Here is a 24,574-nt window from a genome sequence, read left to right on the forward strand (position 1 = left end):
TGGAGATGTATCATGGTTGAGGTCGGTCCTTTGCATCTTAGCTGTGGTTAAAGTATTTGATATTCAGACTAGAGGAGAAATGAATCAACATCATTCAAATCCATCTGTAATACTACTGCATGGCCTAGTTCTATGTAGGTGCAGTTGACAATGGAGACTTTAGTTCACCCTCCTACAGTAAAAACAACCAACACAATGCGTACATTATATTGCACTTCAGTGTGATTGGTGTAGTAGCCACAATGGAGGGAAGTATTGGTCTGCATTATATTATTCTAAACATCAACAGTTAGAGCTGGTTAGAGAGAGGCATCCACTCTGCTAATAGTGAAACATGTTTACAATGCCAAAGCAGGTAAAATACTGTAGATAATAAACACAAGTGAAATAAATTATCAGACATTAACAGTAAACATTACACTCACAAAAGTTTCAAAGGAATAGGGACATTTCAAATGTCATATTATGACTATGTACAGTGTTGTAATGATGTGAAAACAGATGAATTACAAAAGGGAAAATGAATATATATAACACTCTCTCCCTATATCATCTCTCCTATCGCTGGTGTTGTTGTTGGGATAGAACATACAAGTACATATATTTGTCTTAGTGTGACCTTCCCCACACAGAATGGAAGTGGGTCTCTCAAGGTTTTCCTAAACAACACTGCCCCCAAAACCTGTTCCATTGATATGAATCACTGCAGACAGACGCTTTTATGGCACTGACTCCCTCTAGAGGCGATGGGACAAACGGCTTCTCTCCTTTCCTCTCCTCTCCTCACCGTACGGCAATGAGAAAGCCTACTGCCTACCTACAGATGTTCAGTTAAGCTCCCCTTGTTGGAGGCCTTCACTAACAAGAACACCATACAATAACAAATAGGTTACAGAAAAAAATATGCCATTGTCCATAGTGCTTTGTTACATAAACACGCGCGCTCCGTTCTGCATACCCAACTGGTTACGGCGCGTAATGACAGCATATATATGCAATACAGAGATTATTTTAGAGGGTCCCATGCTGACTCCCTCGAGCTGCTTACTGATCGTCTTCTCATACTTGACAAGTGCACAAATTCATAAACAAACTCAAGAGCCATAATTGCCGTGGAGAATTATGTCAGACTAAAATGGAATATATTCAGTAGCTTCAAAAGACGCGAGTTAAGGAGGAGCCTGGCTTTGGGTTAATTGCATACAACACTTTACTCGACAGGCCCCCTCAAACCAGATTAGGCTATACTATGAAATGTCTCTCTCTCCTCCCTCTCACTCCCTCTCACTCTCTCTTTGTGAGAGTCACTCGACCGCAGGCCCATCAGAGGTTCCGCTCGCTGCGCACTAGACCAAGCTAGCGTGTTATATATAAGCAGTGAATGGGAGACTTGTCTCTTGAGGTTTAAAGTGATTGTACATCAAAAACAACACAAACTAAACAGCACGGCATGCAATAATGCTTTCTAGCACAAGTGCACTCCTTTTTTGTGTTCTTGATGATTGCAATTAGTGCCATCTACAAACAATTAAAACGTTTAAAGTGTGTTTCTCTGTAGCCAGAAATAACAGTAATCAAACATAATAAAAGTGTATCATAAATTCGAAATTAAAAGGACTATTTGGCCATAAATAGTGAACATCTGAAATTTCATAGAAATACTACGTGCGTAAAACAGCGCAATTTCCCAATGACACATTATCAACACCATGCAAAGTAAAAGTCTTCTCAACCGAGGGGTCAAAAGCAAAGGAAATCTGAGGTGGGGGGGCTTGCCCTCTAAATAAACTTTCGAGGGAGACGGCAGAGGGCTGAAGTCATAAGAGAGCGAGTTGGAGTGGGGGAATGAGTATTGCACGCAAAACTGAAAAGAGCTGAAACTGCGCATATTATTTTTGCTTTAACTGTCGACCAATGAGAGGTGCGCGACAATCAAGAGAACCAACACATTCTCACCTCATCGAAACGTGTTACTTTATTACAGTTAGGTGCTGCTGCTGCTGCCAGTGACGCGCGCGGCTCCCAGTTTTGGTCTACTCGGTTAGATGATGGGGATGACGCGATGACCTCCTACACGCAGGGCACAATAAAGTAGCCCTCACACCTGGACGTGCGGCGAACTTCGAGAGAGTATCAGTGGAGGATACAGGAAGACAACTGAAACTGTATCAATATGCCAGCCTCGATTATATGATCTACGCTTTCTTTCTTTGAGTATTTAATTTTTCCCGCGGTGGATGATAATCTAACGGTTTGATTGTGGGAATATGCTCACTACGGATACCTGATTTGGTCTCGCTTTGTGGCACACATGAAGATTCTATTAAGGATGTTACTGTCTAAACGGCCCAGGTGTCATTGGGCCATCGTAAATCAGACATCACTCTCTGCGCAGAGCAGGGGATTCTGCTCTTTCCAGGAATAAGACAACACATTCCCTCTCAAAAAAAGTGGAATCAAAGCTGCACTTTTCTGGAGGACATTGACATTGGCTATTCAAGTCATCATCTCCGGGTTACTATGCAATTACAACTGATCTCCTTTGTTTTGATCTTGCACTGCATGGAATACACTGATTGTCAGCAGCACCCCTCTAGGCATCGGCAAAATAAACGTGAGTAAAGAGCGACCGCGCATGCAGTGAGTTGCTCGCGCGCACACACATGCTCCTGGTCTCTGTTCCCCATTCAACCCTACTTTAGTGTTGTAGTGCCTATCATACCATATGACATTCATGTAGATATATAAATAACAGAACAATATGGGTACTGAACATCTCATACTTGACAATGAAATTTGCAATGAAAGATCATAACATGGCTTTAGGAAATATGCCTAATTGGGGTGGAAGGCTTTTTGGTTGAGGTGGAGATGTAATAACATAGTCCTGTGGTTCAATCTCTATTACAAAAAATGAAACTTCCCATAAATTAATTTATATAAACAATGTTGATAGGGTGGGTAGCCTATAATTTATAATATGATATAGTTTTTTAAGTAAAGCCCACATTTAGTTATAATCGAGGGCAACTCGATCAATCTAAACATATGTTGTTATCAGATCAATATGTAATTTAAATGAATAAACTTGTATTTTAATCACTAGATGTGACTGAGTGCCTCTGTGGAACTCACTATATTGTGTCTACAAAAGCAATAGGCGCACGTTACTCTCTGCAGCGGCCAATTTTACGCACATTTCGTCCTCAACCACACCGCAGTCAAAAATTGGACTGCATGGCGTTCAACATTACATGACCCTCAGGGTTGTCATTTTCTACTGATAAAATTCAACCAGTCACTGTTCCCTGACAGTTTTCTTAGAAGTGTATTCCACAAAGCTCCGTCCGCAGTGCGCGCTGCATCCCCTAGTTCCCATCGCTCTCTAGCGGCCAGAAGCAGAGAACTTTTTACGCGGTATGTCTGCCGACAAAAGTATGTTATAACTTTCTGATCTAAATGATTCATTACATACAAAGTTCACGTGAAGTGTATTATATTTGCATTCCACTGATGTTCTGGAATGTCTGCAGTGCTTCCTTGACAAACTCCGTGCAACACTGAGTAGGAGCTTTGAGCATGTGGCAGCGCGTGCCATCTAACCGCTGTTAGAGGATGCTGATACAGTTATCTTCTTGATTGTAATACATGTAGAATATAAGATTGTGCATCTAATATGAAAATACATGAAAGCCTGGCCATTTCCATCTTCAAAGGGCGTTCTTTTTTTGCTTACCATAACTGTGACTTTCTGTGGCGATAATATTTTGTGGTGTTGAAAAAATGGAAGAGGGAACATATTTAGTAGGCAATTCAAACATTTTTCAGTTAGAAATTCAGAGGGGTTAGTATTTTGCATTAAATTATTTACAGTATTTCAAAGCTCTGAAGCAAAACTATCATCATATCCAAAACAAAACAAAGAAGCTCAGGTAAATCAGTAGACACTTTACTTTTTTTTTTGCTCCCTAGATGTTCAGAGTATCAGCAGCATTGACCATGGCAGGGTTCTCCAACCCCGGTCCTGTGTATTAGTGCTGGGCTGGAACAAAAGCCAGCACTTCCAGTAGTTCTCCAGGACCAGAGTTGGAGAACTCTGCATGAAGGTATCCGTTCAGCATCTTTCTTTAAGCCTAATAGATATCAAGTTCTGTGTCAAGTAACTCCACAGGTCTCACCCTGTATCTTGTCAGTAGTATCATGGAGCTTGCTTTATTATTCTCTCTCTGCACTATATTGAAGTTCCAGATGAGCTTCCAGATGTGCTCTTCTGCCTTAGTAGAATGGTTGAGTGTTGCATGCATCACCTGTTGCCAGGTGGATTGTTATCTGGAAAGGTAGGCTGGTAACAAACAATAGCGGTGTTTTGGGGTGCGTGTTTAACCTCTTAAGAACCACTTCAACATGATATATCATCTTCTTATCTAAACCCTACATGCCTGCGTAGAAATTGTGGGTCCACATTGGTTTGTGGGTGCATTCCAGATAGGCAAACTGTGGGCCTCCCCTCGTGCATCGCAGCCTACTTAGCTGGTGCTAATTGAAGGAGGCCGACCTGACATATGACTATCTGTGATAGTCAGACAGAGAGAGCAGGGTGAATGAGCTCTCAGTCAGGGACCGTGACCATGCAATCAACTGGCCAAAAACAGTCCACTTCCTTCTGCTCTTGATGTATCCACAAATGAGAGATATGAATGCCTGAGAGCAAACACAAGATAGCAGAATGATTTCTAGAATAGAGGCCAGAATGATTTCTATGTTTTCTAGAATGTAGATGCCAGAATGATTTCTGTGTGTTCTAGAATAGAGGCCAGAATGATTTCTAGGTGTTCTAGAGTAGATGCCAGAAGGATTTCTAGGTGTTCTAGAATAGATGCCAGAAGGATTTATGTGTGTTCTAGAATAGAGGCCAGAATTATTTCTATGTGTTTTAGAATAGAGGCCAGAATGATTTCTATGGGTTTTAGAATAGAGGCCAGAATGATTTCTAGGTGTTCTAGAATAGAGTCCATAATGATTTCTAGGTGTTTTAGAATAGAGGCCAGAATGATTTCTAGGTGTTTTAGAATAGAGGCCAGAATGATTTCTAGGTGTTCTAGAATAGAGGCCAGAATGATTTCTAGCGGGTCTAGACATGTTTAAAATAGACTCTAGGTGTGAATAACAGATTGGATTCCTAATAAAGGGAAAGTAGGACAGATAATGAAATTAAAGGAAGGGGAGATATGCAGAGGTTCAACACCACAGTGTTTGATGAAGAACACATCTTGGAAAAGCAAAGACTTTTTTTTAGGTCTGTGCCCTATGACTTGCGTGTTTGTCTTCATCATTCTGCTGTTAGCCGTTTTGTTTATATCTACACATGATGCTCAAAATAATCATGGTTGTTTTCATCTTGTGGTCAATGATTTTAACTTTACAAGTGGTTCAAGCAGTTCAGGCAATTGAAACCTTACAGTACAGCCTTCACTGTACAGCCTTCCCGGTACAGCCTTCACGGTACAGCCTTCACGGTGTAGACCTCACGGTACAGACCTCACGGTACAGCCTTCCCGGTACAGCCTTCACGGTACAGCCTTCACGGTGTAGACCTCACGGTACAGACCTCACGGTACAGCCTTCACGGTACAGACCTCACAGTACAGCCTTCACGGTACAGACCTCACGGTACAGCCTTCACGGTACAGACCTCACGGTACAGCCTTCACGGTGTAGACCTCACGGTACAGACCTCACGGTACAGACCTCACGGTACAGACCTCACACGGTACAGCCTTCACGGTGTAGACCTCACGGTACAGACCTCACGGTACAGACCTCACGGTACAGACCTCACGGTACAGCCTTCACGGTGTAGACCTCACGGTACAGACCTCACGGTACAGACCTCACGGTACAGACCTCACGGTACAGCCTTCACGGTGTAGACCTCACGGTACAGACCTCACGGTACAGACCTCACGGTACAGACCTCACGGTACAGCCTTCACGGTACAGCCTTCACGGTGTAGACCTCACGGTGTAGACCTCACGGTACAGACCTCACGGTACAGACCTCACGGTACAGACCTCACGGTACAGCCTTCACGGTGTAGACCTCACGGTACAGACCTCACGGTACAGACCTCACGGTACAGACCTCACGGTACAGCCTTCACGGTACAGCCTTCACGGTGTAGACCTCACGGTGTAGACCTCACGGTACAGACCTCACGGTACAGACCTCACGGTACAGACCTCACGGTGTAGACCTCACGGTACAGACCTCACGGTACAGACCTCACGGTACAGACCTCATGCAGGAACATTTGTGTTATGGGTATGCAAGCCGCTCAATTGATGTTGGGCAATTCCATGGTAACAGAATAACGCTGAGACTCACACCATTGATTTCAACCTTTAACAAATCATATCTACAAGGACTACTTTTAACAATTTCCACTGACGATGTTACAAAAACCCATTTCCTGGAAGAACTGTGCAGATGTAAAGTTGAGATTTTACCGTAATTCTGCTACCATTTTGCATCTGCACAGTTCTTCCAGAAAATGTTAATTTTTAAAATGTCCACTGTAAATTGTTAAAAGAAATCATTATGCATAGAGTTCTATCTTTGTTAAACTTTGAAATCAATGGTTTTTGTTTGGCATTCATTTTAAAGATAGAAATCGGAGTATTAGCATAATTCTGTTACCATGGGGTTGCCCTGTTGTGTCAGTGCGAGCTACTGTAGGCAAGGGCAGGCAAAATTCCTCTGTGTTAAGGGTTCTGTGAATTAGGGGGCCTTGGCAGGAACACATGTGGGCAAATGGACAGCAGTTGTAAAGATTGCTAAGATATGTCAAACACAATCTCTGTGATCTATTGCAATCTGGCAGCTAACCCTGAAGTGAAGGAGGGAGAAAAGGCCAACAACTCACCCACGGCACGATATGCCAGAGAACTAGGAGGATAAAACACCTACTGCACACACTGATATGCTCCTTGCGTAGCTCTGCAGTGGTGAATACTGAGACTAGCTCTTACCATGTGTCGCAATTCCAGAAGTTGCCCCTGAGATATTCCCCCTAAGAACTGATATAGGATCTGCGTACATTCCCCAAACCCTTACCTTAACCATCAAGGGAAATCATTACAAACTGACCATAGACCAGTGTCTAGCTCTAGCAGTAGCAATCCAATCTGTACCAAATGAGCTCAAAATATCTGACTCAGTGAGGTGCTCCCTGTCATTGCATCAGGTACCATGCATGCCATTCTCTGGCCTTTGACCCAGCTCTTGAGTGGACAGATGTATTACATTTTCTACCATTGTAGCATAGAAAAAAACTGCAACATTTCCTCTCTGCCCCATGGAAACATTTGTAGAATTGCTGAAAATCTGCTTTAAAACTGCAGCATTTTCTCTCCCCCCCATGGCAAAAGGCAATTAACTTTAAAGCTGCAAATATTTCTCTCTGCCGCCAAGAGGTGGGCCACTAAAATGTTTTGCCTGCAAGTTGGGGGGCTTTGGGTCCCCAAAAACCTGCACACATTAAAGTCATTAGCCTTATGAACATAGAAACTTGGTTGCAGTTTCTATGCTACAATGGTAAAAAACTGAATACATCTGCCCTCTGGGCACAGAAGTCATTTCAACGTCTAGTTTTGATTTACATTTGGTTGAGATGCCAGCTAACGTGAATTCAACGTAAAACCAACCACAACAACAAAAATCACAACATAGTTGGATTTCGGTAAAAATGTGTGTAAAATAATGTCAAAATTCACTTGCGTTGGTAACTTTTTGCAATCGGTTTTCCATGTTAATTCAACATCATCACATTCATGTTTTTGTTGTTGAAATGACATGGTAACAATGTTGATTCAATGTTGATTCAACCTCTGGCAGTCTCTATGGGGGTGCCACAGGGTTAAATTCTCGGGACGACTCTTTTCTCTGTATATATCAATGATGTCGCTCTTGCTGCGGGTGATTCTTTGATCCACCTCTACGCAGACAACACCATCTTTGGACACTGTTTTAACTAACCTCCAATCGAGCTTCAATGCCATACAACACTCCTTCCGTGGCCTCCAACTGCTCTTAAATGCAAGTAAAACTAAATGCATGCCCTTCAACCAATCGCTGCTCGCACCCGCCCGCCCGACTAGCATCACTACTCTGGACGGTTCTGACTTAGAATATGTGGACAACTATAAATACCTAGGTGTCTGGCTAGACTGTAAACTCTCCTTCCAGACTCATATTAAGCATCTCCAATCCAAAGTTAAATCTAGACTCGGCTTCCTATTTCGCAACAAAGCCTCCTTCACTCATGCTGTCAAACATACCCTCGTAAAACTGACTATCCCACCGATGCTTGAGTTCGGCGATGTCATTTACAAAATAGCCTCCACTCTACTCAGCAACTTGGATGCAGTCTATCACAGTGCCCTCAGTTTTGTCACCAAAGCCCCATTTACTACCCACCACTGTGACCTGTATGCTCTCGTTGGCTGGTACCTCGCTACATATTCGTTGCCAAACCCACTGGCTCCAGGTCATCTATAAGTCTTTGCTAGGTATAGCTCCACCTTATCTCAGCTCACTAGTCACCATAACAACACCCACCCGTAGCACGTGCTCCAGCAGGTATATCTCACTGGTCATACCCAAAGCCAACAATGACTGGAACGAATTGCATTTGTTTATCCTATGTGTAACTGTGTTGTTTTTGTCGCACTGCTTTGCTTTATCTTGGCCAGGTCGCAGTTGTAAATGAGAACTTGTCCTCAACTGGCCTACCTCGTTAAATAAAGGTGAAATAAAATAAATAAAAATAATGAAAGCTCAGCCTTTCCCTGTTTCTAACACAGTCGACCCTGTGAACTATGTGGGTCGACAGATAGGCTTATCTTCAACACGGAGCATAATGAAGATGAATTTGAGACATGTTGCAAAGTTGTCAGTGCCAGTGCCGATTACTCATCTTACTCATGTGGCTGTGTTTGCATTGTTATGGCAAACAGTTCGCTGGAGGTCTATCTGAATATTGAACATTTTGCCAAATTGTTTCGTCCTTCGTACAATGAATAAACTGTACTCCGAGAATAAGAAGTGTGCAGCTTCTGACGTCTCATTTGATTATTTTTTCCAGCCAAGAGAGTCCACAGGCCTGCTTGTTGCCTGTCATGTTTATTATTGAGTTCTTCTATGGTCATTGTTCCCAGACAAATATGTAAATCTGTAGCATTTTGTCACCATCCAAACGCTTTGTTGGCTATAGTTGGATAGAAGTCATTACTTTAATACAATTCTACACAACTTAATGCACACAATTCAGAAGACTACAAACAGTTCATACAGTCTGAAGAGCTATATTTGTTTAAATGTAAGCAGTAGTTCCTCTTTATTTAATTGGCATAGAGAGAGAGAGAGAGAGAGAGAGAGAGAGAGAGAGAGAGAGAGAGAGAGAGAGAGAGAAGGAAAGAGAGAGAGAGAGAGAGAGAGAGAGTGAGAGTGAGAGTGAGTGAGAGAGAGAGAGAGAGAGAGAGAGAGAGAGAGAGAGAGAGAGAGAGAGAGAGAGAGAGAGAGAGGGGATATGTTAACTTGTAGTGTTGGTTAACACCATCTGTCTCACTGCTGCAGTAATATATTAAAACTATAACTTGGATTGGCATTGTCGATTCTTTTAAAAATGTAGGATATCTCCATTTCCACATTAGTTCTATTGAATGTAAATGATAGTGTCACAACATGTTGAGGGATGTTCCTCTGTTCCACCGTTGTTGGTTGGTTTAGTGTGGCTGGGTGATGATGCATCTTTTGCATATTGTTAAAGTCAGATACAGTACCATGTCAGTTTAGGGACAAGCATCACGTAGGAGTGATGCCACAAGACAATGCCTTTTTACAATGATCATGTTGTTGTCTCAGTTACTTTAGTTCAATTACACGTATGTTATTATAAGGCACTCTGGGTAAGAGTCTTTGCTTAATCAATGCTTCTCATCTTTGGGTAGCAGTACCCTGTGAGGGTACCTGCCAACCTGGTCTGTACACAGGGTACTTGGAAAGGACCCATATGCCTAACGATCAGTTTTACAGGAGGGGATACTTCAGGCAGATGAAAATGTGATTGGGGGGGTACAGTATCCGAAACAGGTTGAAAGCCCCTGTGCTAACTGATTGTATGGTTGCGTCCCAAATGGCAACCTATTCCCTATATAGTGCACTACTTCTGCAGTGCACTATAAAGTCAATGTTGTGCCATTTGAGACACATACTGTTCGAAGTAAAATGTCTAAACTGACTTTTGTCCTTCTGTGCCACATCATCTCCCTCCGTCTTACCTGCAGAGAACCCAGGGGTGAGCTCAGGGTGCCAGGGAGGCTGTCTGACCTGCTCTGATTACAATGGCTGTCTGTCCTGTAAGCCCCGCCTCTTTATCTTCCTGGAGAGAAATGGGATGAGGCAGATGGGGGTGTGTCTGCCCTCCTGCCCCAGTGGTTTCTACGGCACCCGCTCGCCAGACAGAAACACATGCACAAGTAAGTTGCATGGCTATTACCAAAGACGTTTATAGCCTACCTCTACTTTTACACTAAGGGACGGTTTACATAGACAGGTTTAGCCTAGACCTAGACTAAAAAGCTATTTCAACCGAGAATCTCCATTGAACGTGCTTTTTAGTCCAGGACTAGGCTTAATCTGTGTTTTAGTGTATGTATTAAGTCTATTTGGTAGCACTGCATGCCAGTCACTCCAAATACATTATTTTCTATTATTTTGTACACTAAAATCTCATAACGGGATGTGCATCGATGTGCAGCCAATTTTCCTGTTTTAGAGCGCTGCTCATTCTAACATACTGCATGTTCAACAAATCACTTCAAGAGCAACATAAACGTGCAGGCTGTTGACTAACTGACTGGGTGTTTCAGAGTGCAGGCCGGAGTGCGATTCTTGCTTCAATAAGAACCTTTGCATGCGGTGCCGAGCGGGGTACTATCTCCACCTGGGCAAGTGTCAGGAGAGCTGCCCAGAGAGCCTGGTCTGCAGCGACACACAAAGGGAATGTGTTCCCAGTGAGTAGAATATTAGACTGTTACGTTATTATCAAGTCCTGATGGTGTTGGTGTTAGACACGTTACAAAGAGAGGGCTAGTGTAGTGTATTAGCGTTACATATTTGTTTCTATGTCTCAATCACATGCGGTAAAATGTGGAATTAAAATAGCATATCGTATTGCATTTGGTTTTCTTAGAATGGAAGAATGCAGTTAAATGTAATTGTAAAGGTCTTTGTTGTGTGTGTTGATGTGATTTGACTCCAGTGCAGGTGTAATATTATGTATGTGTTGGTGTTTCAGAGTGTCCTGCGGACTGTGATGCCTGTCTGATCAATGACACATGTACGAGGTGCAGACCAGGCCTGTACCTACTGCTGGGGAAGTGTCACCACGTCTGTCCAGACGAGTTTGAACCAAACGACAAACTCATGGAGTGTTCCCTTCAAGGTGAGCTCCAGAACAAGGAGGAGAGAGTGTTTACCAGTGGAGGCTGGTGGGGAAATCTGAGGATGGGCTCATTGGGCCGGAATGGAAAGGTATGGAACACATCAAACACATGGTGTGTTTAGTATCCAGCCAAAACAATAAGCCCAACCTCCGATTTAAAGTGGCACTAGCCTCCACCGGTGTTAACTTCAAATGCTTTACAGTGTCTTTGCCCTTCTATACGTGAATTTTGGTTGTGAATATCTTTGGACTCTGCCTCTTGTGTCTCCCCCTCTTTCTTAATCATTTGTGCAGTGCACTGCGCGGTGGGTGAGTGGGGCGAGTGGAGCCCCTGCTCCCGGTCAGGGAAAACCTGTGGATTTAAATGGGGTGAGGAGACGAGGACCCGGGAAGTTGTCCAGTTCCCTTCCGCCTATGGAAAACTCTGTCCCCCCATCTGGGAAAAGAAAGAGTGTGTCCTCAAGAGGAGGCGATGTCCAGGTAAATACTATAATAACTATACGGGGATCATCAGTAGTAGTACAGGTCACTATCTCCATTGTTAGTACAGTTGTAGGCTAGAGTTCCAGAACCAACTTTGTCTCTACACTATAATCTGAAATGACTGGTCAGTCATCTGCCACTCCTCAAGGGACCTGAATTGTTGGATATGCATTGTGGTTAGTGGATAATGGTGAAGTGCCTGTGTGTTGTTGCTCCAACGCTTCGAATCCAGACTTTACGGATTATAAAAATATGTCAAAACACTTGATTTTCCACGTAAACATTGATCTGATGATTTCTAATGAAATCAGCCCCCGAGCTCCCTAGGCCCTCCAGGCAGGCTTACTTACAGCACAAACACAACCCCTCAGTAGTGATTCAGCAGAAAAGTTTACTGTGAAGCAGAAACACACAGACTCCTCAAACATCCTCCCTTGGGTAGCCATGAGGCGACGAGGGGAATCAGCATTAGTTTAGACTAATAACAGCAGCTGCCAACACACACACAGATCTGAATACACACCCACATAAACTGGTCCCTTTAAAAACCATAGGCGGTAATTTGTAAAGATTCCTGGTTGGGTTGAATCTGTCATTTAGGCTGTGAAATGTGGCCTCTGCTCCTCCCCCAGTCTGTCGTCTTTCTCTCTTTCTCCCCTTTTTCTCCACCCTGCTGATACTCTCTCTTGCACACCCAAAGACAACACACCACCCCTCCTTCCCCCTGAATGGGGCTCCTGTTCCACTGTCCCGTGGTGGAGTGGAGGGCTTAGTGTGGAGTCGGTGCTGTGTTGATCCGCCTGGCGGGCCTGAGCGGGGTGGAGGCAGGCCAGAGCTGTGGGTGGGTAGGTGGGTGGGTGTGTGTTACACACTGCAGGCCGAGGCCTGGTTATCACACACACACACACACACACACACGGTTATCGACCTTGCCCCTGCGTGTGATTACCCAGCTGCTTCCCCCGGGTCGGCCGGCCGGCTCCTGGAACATCCAGTGAGCAGAGCTAATTATCTGCTCTGGCGCGTCCCCTCCGCTCCGTGTTTACGTTCCGCATACGCCACGGGGTCACTGGTCCGACCTCCGCCAGCTCGCACTAATCCCCACCAGGCCCTCAGACACTGATACATCCTCCTCCCTCTATCCCTTCACCCCTCCATCTTCCCTCCATCACTCCCCAAGGGCCTCCGTCCATCCCCAGACCAGGTTTATTTGTTATTTCTCCAGCCAAGTTTCGTCTTTCTCTAGAAAGAGCTCTCACTCTTTTTCTCTATCTCGTCTTTTCTCCCCCTTCCTCTTTTCTCCCCTTGCCTCTTTTCTCCCCCTTCCTCTTTTCTTCCCCTGCCTCTTTTCTCCCCCTGCCTCTTTTCTCACCTTCCTCTTTTCTCCCCTGCCTCTTTTCTCCCCCTGCCTCTTTTCTCCCCCTTCCTCTTTTCTCCCCCTTCCTCTTTTCTCACCTTCCTCTTTTCTCACCTTCCTCTTTTCTCCCCCTGCCTCTTTTCTCACCTTCCTCTTTTCTCCCCCTGCCTCTTTTCTCACCTGCCTCTTTTCTCACCTTCCTCTTTTCTCACCTTCCTCTTTTCTCACCTTCCTCTTTTCTCCCCCTGCCTCTTTTCTCACCTGCCTCTTTTCTCAACTTCCTCTTTTCTCACATTCCTCTTTTCTCACCTTCCTCTTTTCTCCCCCTGCCTCTTTTCTCCCCCTTCCTCTTTTCTCCCCCTTCCTCTTTTCTCCCCCTGCCTCTTTTCTCACCTTCCTCTTTTCTCCCCCTGCCTATTTTCTCACCTGCCTCTTTTCTCACCTTCCTCTTTTCTCCCCCTGCCTCTTTTCTCACCTTCCTCTTTTCTTCCCCTGCCTCTTTTCTCACCTTCCTCTTTTCTCCCCCTGCCTCTTTTCTCACCCCTCCTCTTTTCTCACCTTCCTCTTTTCTCCCCCTGTCTCTTTTCTCAACTTCCTCTTTTCTCACCTTCCTCTTTTCTCCCCCTGCCTCTTTTCTCCCCCTTCCTCTTTTCTCCCCCTTCCTCTTTTCTCCCCCTGCCTCTTTTCTCACCTTCCTCTTTTCTCCCCCTGCCTCTTTTCTCACCTGCCTCTTTTCTCACCTTCCTCTTTTCTCACCTTCCTCTTTTCTCCCCTGCCTCTTTTCTCACCTTCCTCTTTTCTCACCTTCCTCTTTTCTTCCCCTGCCTCTTTTCTCACCTTCCTCTTTTCTCCCCCTGCCTCTTTTCTCACCTTCCTCTTTTCTCCCCCTGCCTCTTTTCTCACCTTCCTCTTTTCTCACCTTCCTCTTTTCTTCCCCTGCCTCTTTTCTCACCTTCCTCTTTTCTCCCCCTGCCTCTTTTCTCACCTGCCTCTTTTCTCCCCCTGCCTCTTTTCTCACCTGCCTCTTTTCTCACCTGCTTCATTTCTCCCTCTGCCTCTTTTCTCCCCTGCCTCTTTTCTCCCCCTTCCTCTTTTCTCCCCCTGCCTCTTTTCTCCCCCTGGCTCTTTTCTCCCCCTGCCTCTTTTCTCCCCCTGCCTCTCTCTTCCCCGCTCCCTCCAGCTCTCCCTAATGGCTATTGTTTTCTAACTTCTTCTCTTTTGGCTCTCTCCATCAGTCTTTTCTGTTTTTAAACAGAACGGTGTAACCTCCATGTCACCCCCAGTCCTCCCCCTCCTTATGAATCAGAGAGCAGGAACTCTCAATATGAATCAAGGAAGTTTACGCTCCTTATCCACAAAAATGACAACAGGAGCTGGACTTTAAACAGGTCCAGTACATAGAGAAATATGGAATGTCACTGAATGAATCAGGGGGCAAGAACCCTCACTTTCACTCTTCCTCTTTAACACAACTCTGATTTGGTCGTTTCATCTCTAGTAAGCTCTGTTGAGCTACAGTAGCCAGAGGTGTCATGTCTTTTCAGTGTACAGTGTCCTCCTCCCCCTCCTTCAACATGCTTGGTGGTCGTAAATGTTTATATACATGTCCTTGCCCACCTGCCTGCTGTCTCCTTTGTGTTAACAATGTTGGCTAATTTGTCCTCCAAACCACCGTTCCCCTATCTATCTAACCCAGCTAGAAGGTAGCCCCCTCCCGTCCCCCAGTGAGGGGGAGCGGGACAGGCGTCCCGTAGCCTTCAAAGCTCCGGGCATTTCTCCTGTGGGACAGCTCAGAGCCTTTAATCCCAGCCTGGCTCCCGCCAAAAGCCCCCTGGACGACAGTGTGCCTGCCATGGAGGATGTTGCCCCCTCTACGTCATTAGACTAATTATGCTCCTGCACATTCCCTCTCTGACAGCGGGCCAAACTGTTTCCCCGCATGCACACACAGGCACCCTAACACTCCAGTGAAAAGTGCTGAGCACTGAGCAGCATGATGTCTCGTACTTTATGTAACCAATGCACTGTAGGGTTATCAGTGTAAATGCATTGCATAGGAGTGTGTGTTGGAGGGTGATCCGAGAGACAATTTCAGATGTTTTCTTACACTCACCTCTCTCTCTTTCCTTTTCTTTCTCTGTCTATCTCTCCCCTTTTCACACCAACTCTATGTTAAAATTGTAAATAATCAATGCCAGATGATAGTTCATTTGCATAAACTCTTGTGAAGTTGCAACACTTTTGAAAGCTGTCCTTAGTTACAGTAATCTTATAATCCAGCTCTGTTGATATTACTTTTACAGTCATTTTTCACAGTTCTATTTTACAGTTTATATAAACCACATGCCTGAACCTGATCATACTTAATGTGGACACACGTCTCATCAAAATATTAGTTTTACAATAGCCACACCCCCATACACACACACACACACACACACACACAAAGCATCCCAAAAAACACTGCCAGTCATCCACTGTAGTGTAGCGGTGATGACCATGCTGGTAAGAATGTGCTAAATCTCTGTTGAGAGTGTTTTAATTCAAGTGTCTCCTTCGGGTCCACTGCATCGCTGGACAGTTTATAGAATTCATAGACACAGTTCAGACAGACAAAAGCCTTCTCTGAAAAACATACCCAGTAATCACCTCAACACGAGCCCAGATGAAGTTGTGCCTTGGGTTTTAGGAAACCCAGAGATTATGACTAATCCGCTTATCTTTAAATGGTTATGACAAACAAAACAATGTGTATAGAGGGGACTTCCTGTGTTGAAAGAGCCAGAGGTGGGGTGGGATGGGGGGGCGGAGTCAGATTCAGAATGCTGCTCATCTCTTTCTCTCTCTGTCATTCTCTCTGTAAATAATCCTCTCTCATTCTCTCTCTCATTCTCTGTCTGTGTGTGTCTCTCTCTCTAGCTCCCTGTCTCTCTATCTTCCTGTCTCTCTCTGTGTGTCTCTCTCGCTATCTTCATGTCTTAAACAACACAATGTAACTCCAAGTCAATCACACTTCTGTGAAATCAAACTGTCCACTTATGAAGCAACATTGATTGACAATAAATTTCACATGCTGTTGTGCAAATGGAATAGACAACAGGTGGAAATTATAGGCAATTAGCAAGACACCCCCAATAAAGGAGTGGTTCTGCAGGTGGTGACCACAGACCACTTCTCAGTTCCTATGCTTCCTGGCTGATGTTTTGGTCACTTTTGAATGCTGGCGGTGCTTTCACTCTAGTGGTAGCATGAGACGGAGTCTACAACCCACACAAGTGGCTCAGGTAGTGCAGCTATTCCGGAATGGCACATCAATGCAAGCTGTGGCAAGAAGGTTTGCTGTGTCTGTCAGCGTAGTGTACAGAGCATGGAGGCGCTACCAGGAGACAGGCCAGTACATCAGGAGATGTGGAGGAGGCCGTAGGAGGGCAACAACCCAGCAGCAGGGCCACTACCTCTGCCGTTGTGCAAGGAGGAGCAGGAGGAGCACTGCCAGAGCCCTGCAAAATGACCTCCAGCAGGCCACAAATGTGCATGTGTCTGCACAAACGGTCAGAAACAGACTCCATGAGGGTGGTATGAGGGCCCGACGTCCACAGGTGGGGGTTGTGCTTACAGCCCAACACTGTGCAGGACGTTTGGCATTTGCCAGAGAACACCAAGATTGGCAAATTCGCCACTGGCGCCCTGTGCTCTTCACAGATGAAAGCAGGTTCACACTGAGCATGTGACAGACGTGACAGAGTCTGGAGACGCCGTGGAGAATGTTCTGCTGCCTGCAACATCCTCCAGCATGACCGGTTTGGCGGTGGGTCAGTCATGGTGTGGGGTGGCATTTCTTTGGGGTGCCGCACAGCCCTCCATGTGCTCGCCAGAGGTAGCCTGACTGCCATTAGGTACAGAGATGAGATCCTCAGACCCCTTGTGAGACCATATGCTGGTGCGGTTGGCCCTGGGTTCCTCCTAATGCAAGACAATGCTAGACCTCATGTGGCTGGAGTGTGTCAGAGTTCCTGCAAGAGGAAGGCATTGATGCTAAGTACTGGTCCGCCCGTTCCCCAGACCTGAATCCAATTGAGCACATCTGGGACATCATGTCTCGCTCCATCCACCAACGCCACGTTGCACCACAGACTGTCCAGGAGTTGGCAGATGCTTTAGTCCAGGTCTGAGAGGAGATCCCTCAGGAGACCATCCGCCACCTCATCAGGAGCATGCCCAGGCGTTGTAAGGAGGTCATACAGGCACGTGGAGCCCACACACTACTGAGCCTCATTTTGACTTGTTTAAAGGACATTACATCAAAGTTGAATCAGCCTGTAGTGTGGTTTTCCACTTTAATTTTGAGTGTGACTCCAAATCCAGACCTCCATGGGTTGATCAATTTGATTTCCATTGATAATTTTTTGTGTGATTTTGTTGTCAGCACATTCAACTATGTAAATAAAAAAGTATTTAATAAGAATATTTCATTCATTCAGATCTAGGATGTGTTATTTTAGTGTTCCATTTATTTTTTTGAGCAGTGTATATATATATGTATATATATATATATATATGCCTGTCTCTCTTTCTATCTCCCTGTCTCTCTCTGTGTGTCTCTCTGTCTCTCTGAGTATCTCTCTCTGTCTCCCTATCTCCTTGTATCTCTCTCTATCTCCCTGTCTCTATGGGTGTCTCTCTCTATCTCCCTGTCTCTCCTTGTTTCTCTATCTATCTCACTGTCTCTCTGTCTCCATCTCTCTCTGTGTGTGTGTCTCTATCTCCCTGTCCCTCTGAGTGTCTCTGTCTCCCTGTCATTTTCTCTTTCTCCCTGTCTCTCTGGGTGTGTCTCTCTCTATCTCCTTGTTTCTCTATCTATCTCACTGTCTCTCTGTGTCTCTCTCTCTGTCTCCCTCTATCTCTGTGTGTGTATCTCTCTCTATATCCCTGTCTCCCTATCTCTCTCTCTCTCCTTGTTGTTCTATCTATTCCACTCTCTCTCTCTGTCTCCCTCTCAATTCAATTCAATTCAAGGGGATTTATTGGCATGGGAAACGTGTTAACATTGCCAAAGCAAGTGAGGTAGATAATATACAAATATGGGTTGTATTTACAATGGTGTTTGTTCTTCACTGGTTGCCCTTTTCTTGTGGCAAATCTTGGTGCTGTGATGGCACACTGTGGAATTTCACCCAGTAGATATGGGGGTTTATCAAAATTGGGTTTGTTTTCAAATTCTTTGTGGATCTGTGTAATCTGAGGGAAATATGTATCTCTAATATGGTCAAATATTGGGCAGGAGGCTAGGAAGTGCAGCTTAGTTTCCACCTCATTTTGTGGGCAGTGAGCACATAGCCTGTCTTCTCTTGAGAGCCATGTCTGCCTACGGCAGCCTATGTACAGGCTCACTGAGTCTGTACATAGTCAAAGCTGTCCTTAAGTTTGGATCAGTCACAGTGGTCAGGTATTCTGCCACTGTGTAGTCTCTGTTTAGGGCCATATAGCATTCTAGTTTGCTCTGTTTTTGTTTGTTTTTGTTCATTCTTTCCAATGTGTCAAGTAAATATCTATATGTTTTCTCATGATTTGGTTGGGTCTAATTGTGCTGCTGTCCTGGGGCTCTGTGGGGTGTGTTTGTGTTTGTGAACAGAGCCCCAGGACCAGCTTGCTTAGGGGACTCTTCTCCAGGTTAATCTCTTTGTAGGTGATGGCTTTGTTATGGAAGGTTTGGGAATAGCTTCCTTTTAAGTGGTTGTAGAATTTAACAGCTCTTTTCTTGATTTGGATAATTAGCGGGTATCGGCCTAATTCTGCTTTGCATGCATTATTTGGTGTTCTACGTTGTACACGGAGGATATTTTTGCAGAATTCTGCACGCAGAGTCTCAATTTGGTGTTTGTCCCATTTTGTGAATTCTTGGTTGGTGAGCGGACCCCAGACCTCACAACCATAAAGGGCAATGGGTTCTATGACTGATTCAAGTATTTTTAGCCAGATCCTAATTGGTATGTTGAATTTTATGTTCCTTTTGATGGCATAGAATGCCCTTCTTGCCTTGTCTCTCAGATCGTTTAGGCCAACGTATTTGTGTGCTCTAGGGCAACGGTATCTAGATGGAATTTGTATTTGTGGTCCTGGCGACTGGACCTTTTTTGGAACACCATTATTTTGGTCTTACTGAGATGTACTGTCAGGGCCCAGGTCTGGCAGAATCTGTGCAGAATATCTAGGTGCTGCTGTAGGCCCTCCTTGGTTGGTGACAGAAGCATCAGATCATCAGCAAACAGTAGACATTTGACTTCAGATTCTAGTAGGGTGAGGACGGGTGCTGCAGACTTTTCTAGTGCCCGCACCAATTCGTTGATATATATGTTGAAGAGGGTGGGGCTTAAGCTGCATCCCTGTCTGACCCCATGGGCCTGTGGGAAGAAATGTGTGTGTGTTTGTGTACATGGATTTTATAATATCGTATGTTTTACCTCCCAACACCACTTTCCATCAGTTTGTATAGCAGACCCTCATGCCAAATTGAGTGGAAGGCTTTTCTGAAATCAACAAAGCATGAGAATACTTTGCGTTTGTTTTGGTTTGTTTGTTTGTCAATTAGGGTATGCAGGGTGAATACATGGTCTGTTGTACGGTAATTTGGTAAAAAGCCAATTTGACATTTGCTCACTGAGGAAATGTACGAGTCTGCTGTTAATAATAATGCAGAAGGTTTTTCCCAAGGTTGCTGTTGACGCATATCCCACGGTAGTTATTGGGGTCAACTTTGTCTCCACTTTTGTGGATTGGGGTGATCAGTCCTTGGTTCCAAATATTGGTGAAGATTCCAGAGCTAAGGATGATGTTAAAGAGTTTTAGTATAGCCAATTGGAATTTGTTGTCTGTATATTTGATCATTTAATTGAGAATACCATCAACACCACATGCCTTTTTGGGTTGGAAGATTTGTATTTTGTCCTGTAGCTCATTCAAGGTAATTGGAGAATCCAGTGGGTTCTGGTAGTCTTTAATAGTTTATTCTCTGTGTGTGTGTGTCTAACTCCATCTCTCTGTCTCCCTGTCTCTCTCTCGATCTCCCTGTCTCTCTGGGTGTCTCTATCTCCCTGTCTCTCTGAGTGTCTCTGTCACCCTCTCTCTCTCTCTCTCTGTGTCTCTATCATTATTTCTCTCTCTATCATTCTCTCGCTCTGTCACGCTCTTGCTCTCTGTGTCTCTGTTCCAGTCTCTCTCTCACTATCTAGTTATCTCTTGCTCTCACTTTCTCTCTATCCCTCTCTACACCCCCACCCATTGTTTGGACCCTACACTCCTGCTGCAACCCACCAAAGCCCTTTCTATAATGCCTCTTTCACACTGCACTATACACACACACCATACGAACACACACACATGCCATAAGCACACACTGGACACACACACACCCTACAATCTGCCTGGCCTTGTGGGATGTATGGGCCTCTCCTCCTCTCCAGCCCTGAGCTCAGATAGTTCAGATACAGATTACGGCTGGGGAGAGCTAGCACCAGTGCCAGCACCAGTTTTGTCTCACCTTTGAGGCTGGTGGGCTTTCATTATTCCTTCCGCCCAGAGCCAGAGAAGACTAAACAGAGTTGGATGGTAGGGCCCTATATCGCACTGGCTGGACCCCAGGAATGTGTGGGTCAGCGTTGGGCTGGCGTGCGCTGCGAGCCCTTCTCTGCCTGGTCAGGATGGAGCGGAGGTCAGAGCACGGCTGGGCTGATTAATGGTCACAGGCTGAAGGGGGGCCAGGGGGAGAGAGAGGCTCCGTGCCTACCTCAGCAGTTTCGCAATCCTGCTGCTTACACATGGACAGCACAACACGAATAGGGCCAGTTTCAATCTGTCGATCTGTCTTTTCTCTCTCTCTCTCTCTCTCTCTCTCTCTCTCTCTCTCTCTCTCTCTCTCTCTCTCTCTCTCTCTCTCTCTCTCTCTCTCTCTCTCTCTGGGGGTGTTTTATATTAATGATGTGGGGCTTTTCAGCTTCCAGTGGTAAACTCTACAACATTCCATGAAATGTATTTGTTTATGAGATGGTGAAAGAGCAGATAAACTGAAGTTTATTTAAAGGCTTTCTATTTTTGACAAAGCCTATCAGAGGAGAATTGCAACAGCTGAACTAAACCTTGCTCACAGGGTGTGGCCACTGTCTGTGATGCAAGGCTGACCTCTAGTGGTGAATAGGGGGAACATGTTTGTACTGTGCCATATTACAGTTGCTCCCTGGACAGCCAGCAGGTATATGACCAAGACAAGAGCACACTGATAAATTGGTGTACAAAAGAGACATCATCAACATCATCGTCACACCCATTTTCTCTTCATATTCATCTTATTCTGTATATCCTCATCTGATAGTGCATCTCCTGCCATGACCCTCCACCAGCTCTCTGTGTAAAATAATTTAGATCACTTGAAAATTCAACAGAAATCATTATAAAGAGAGATTGAGCTGTTGACTAACAAGTGTTTTCTGTTCTGTGTTTTTTTCCATCTCTAGGGCAAGGCAAGGGGAGGAAGGGTGAGCGGCGGGGCGAAAGGAGAAATCGTGACAACCGCCGGGACAAGGACAGCCAGGGGGAAGGCCGGCGGGAGAGGAAGAAGGACAGGGAGAGGGAGAGAGGGGAGGCAGGTGACCGGGAGGACTCTGAGAACAGGAACAAGACAGAGCAAAGACGCCGGAGAGGCCAAAACAGAGATCCTGTTCTCTCACCTGAGGGGGCAGGTCCTGAACAGTAACAGAGCCTGGAGGAGCCCTCTCACTCCACCCCCTCTTTGTCACCCTCGCCCCCTCAACTCCTTGCTGAAGGGGTGCTGCTGCTACCTGTATTATTTAAATATATACTGTATATGCACAAGAGAGATGGGGTCACTCGATCGGGCCACTACAGACTCTAAGGACTTCTCCCCTACATACCTACCTACCTACCCCCCTCCACCACACACCACTGAGAGGCCGCCTCCCCCTTCCTGTCCTGTCCTCTAGTTTCACCAGACCAGAGAGAACCAAGACTGCTGTTGATTGGACGGGAATGTACAAAACTGCTCTTGTGATTGGATGGGACTGTACAGAGAGGAGAGCAGTGAGACATTGAAATGTGACAGTATGGGGATGATGATGTGTTTGTCATTGGGAGTCGGGACAATGTAAATGCTTGTTGAATCGGTTATTTAAAAGGCTCCCGCCCAGTTAAAAACAAACTTTGTGTCTTGGTTTCAATGTAGGTTTAATTTGTGACATTATGTAGAATTGTTGTTGTTGTTTAAATGTCTTTTTGTTTTTGTTTGTTGTTTTTTGCTGAGTAAATTATCATGGGATATCAGTAACAGAAAGACAGACAGTCAGATGTGGTTACTGCATCCAGATGTATAGTAAACATGAGACAAACCGACTGAATTGATTTTGTGACAGAATGAGGAACAGACCCCAGTGTTTTCCTTACAACTTATTATTGGTCATGTTTGTTCAGAAGCATCCTGGACAAAGTGCTAGTTTTCCTATCTGTGTAAGCGGGATTTGTGCTTTCACTAAAGCCACCTGAGCAGAAATCAAAAGCATCTGTATGTCAAATAAACTATAATGGGTTTGTACTTGTCTTTGTTTTTCATTTGTTATCTTTGGGCAATATTTTTGGTATATCAGATTGTTCTGGCAATTCTCACATTTTTTAATTTGTATCCGAAACCATTTGGGGGGAAATCGTTATAAAATTGGACAATTCCTAAAAAATATTTATATTTCAGAATCAAGACATACTCCATATTTTCGAGCAGTCGATAAGGAGTATAATGCCACCACGATGTTGTCTTTATCATGTACAGTTCATGGATCATAGGGTCTTACATCTATAGGTCTAAAAGGGACGAATTGGCCACTTTCACCCCCCCAAAAAAATTGTTTGTGATTACAAATCTAAAAAACATATCAAACATCTTCACTCCCATATGAAGCTAGAACAATCGGAGATTGTTTCACGCTGGCATGAAATCGCGCCTTTATTATTTGTCAACTACTCAATAAACACTCTCCGTTGACCTGCCTTTCTAATTTCAGATTCACTGTTGCTTAGTTTTTGCAAGTCTTTTGAAAATATATCCATCCTCAACACAGTTGTTTGTAAGTTTATATAGGCCTTCACATAAATTGCATTAAATAGATGGTCATAGACAGTCAAATAACTGTCAGTGACATGCTGAATCAAACCCACCACAACCTTACTTACCCTTATTCATCACTCCAATTCCATTACATTACACTGAGCCAATAGTATGTCCCGTTTAGCCTTGTGTGGGGAATGGCCCGACGCTCCGACCCTGGACAAATGCTCTGTCTAAACGCAAATACCGTTTCGGAAACATTTGGAATTTAACTTTCATATAATAGAGAAATATTTTATTATATCCAAAAGATACACTTACTGTACGCAGTTTAGGACAGTTGCACCCAGTTGTATTTTGAGAAATACATGCGATCCAGTCGGAAATGTGGAATGGAATGGACCAATGGAAATGAGAGCGCGAGGTGAGAGGATGTGTGGTAGCGGAGGTGGTGTGAAAACAGCCAGTTGCAACTTTGCAAAACTGCTCACAGTAAGTGTATATTTTGTATTTAATAATAATAAAATTGAAAGAATATTTCTCGCTTACATGAAAATTAAGTTCCAAAGGTTTATAAAACCGTATTGCTAGAAGGATTAATAACGTTTCTCAACATTAAAACATAGTGTTGGGATTGTAGTCATTGATCCAGCTGTTGTCCATACATTCAATTGAGAACTCAAGGGCTGGGTACACTGTAACAAAATATTGTTAAGTAACTGGTTCCACAGACTTTTTGTTTGTTTGTTGGTTTACTCAACTTTTCATTTTTCATTTTCCAACATGAGAAAACGTAGGCAAAAATTCAGTCAACTTAAAATGTGTTTCCTCAATTTTGTCTCATATGTGTGAACTAGAAAAGTATTATTTTACCAACAGAAAGAGGCTGTGGAAATAACTACAGGCACAGTGTTTTTAATGTATATATCTGAAAGCTGATTACATTGTGCATGTAAACAGTAATTGGTATTCAAACTCACAACCTCTTGATTCACAGCATATCAATATTCCTGCTATGCCACCACATCTGTGTCAATAACATATTTGACATACATGGTTGCATTGTGCATGTTAATTTCTACAGTAATCAGTATTCACCTGGGATTTGAACTCACAACCTCTTGG

General features: G+C 44.4%; 1 protein-coding gene across 1 annotated transcript; it reads left to right on the forward strand.

Annotated features, from left to right (window-relative positions):
- The first annotated feature begins 1,814 nt into the window (after nucleotides 1–1,814).
- Nucleotides 1,815–22,938, forward strand: LOC115140921 (R-spondin-3). The gene is made up of 6 exons (XM_029679384.2): nucleotides 1,815–2,614; nucleotides 10,345–10,536; nucleotides 10,930–11,073; nucleotides 11,358–11,504; nucleotides 11,799–11,984; nucleotides 21,852–22,938. The coding sequence occupies exons 1-6, from the start codon at nucleotides 2,521–2,523 to the stop codon at nucleotides 22,088–22,090; spliced, it is 1,002 nt and encodes a 333-aa protein (XP_029535244.2). The 5' UTR covers nucleotides 1,815–2,520; the 3' UTR covers nucleotides 22,091–22,938.
- Nucleotides 22,939–24,574: the final 1,636 nt, after the last annotated feature.

This window comes from Oncorhynchus nerka, linkage group LG14, assembly GCF_034236695.1.
Source record: "Oncorhynchus nerka isolate Pitt River linkage group LG14, Oner_Uvic_2.0, whole genome shotgun sequence".
In the NCBI taxonomy this organism is placed as follows: Eukaryota; Metazoa; Chordata; class Actinopteri; order Salmoniformes; family Salmonidae; genus Oncorhynchus; species Oncorhynchus nerka.

Bases quoted from the DNA above. Each gene is read 5' to 3' on its own strand.
- LOC115140921 (XM_029679384.2), top strand. From the start codon at position 2,521: ATGCAATTACAACTGATCTCCTTTGTTTTGATCTTGCACTGCATGGAA. The intron at 2,615-10,344 runs GTGAGTAAAGAG...TCTTACCTGCAG, and splicing joins TAGGCATCGGCAAAATAAAC to AGAACCCAGGGGTGAGCTCA. The intron at 11,074-11,357 runs GTGAGTAGAATA...TTGGTGTTTCAG, and splicing joins ACAAAGGGAATGTGTTCCCA to AGTGTCCTGCGGACTGTGAT.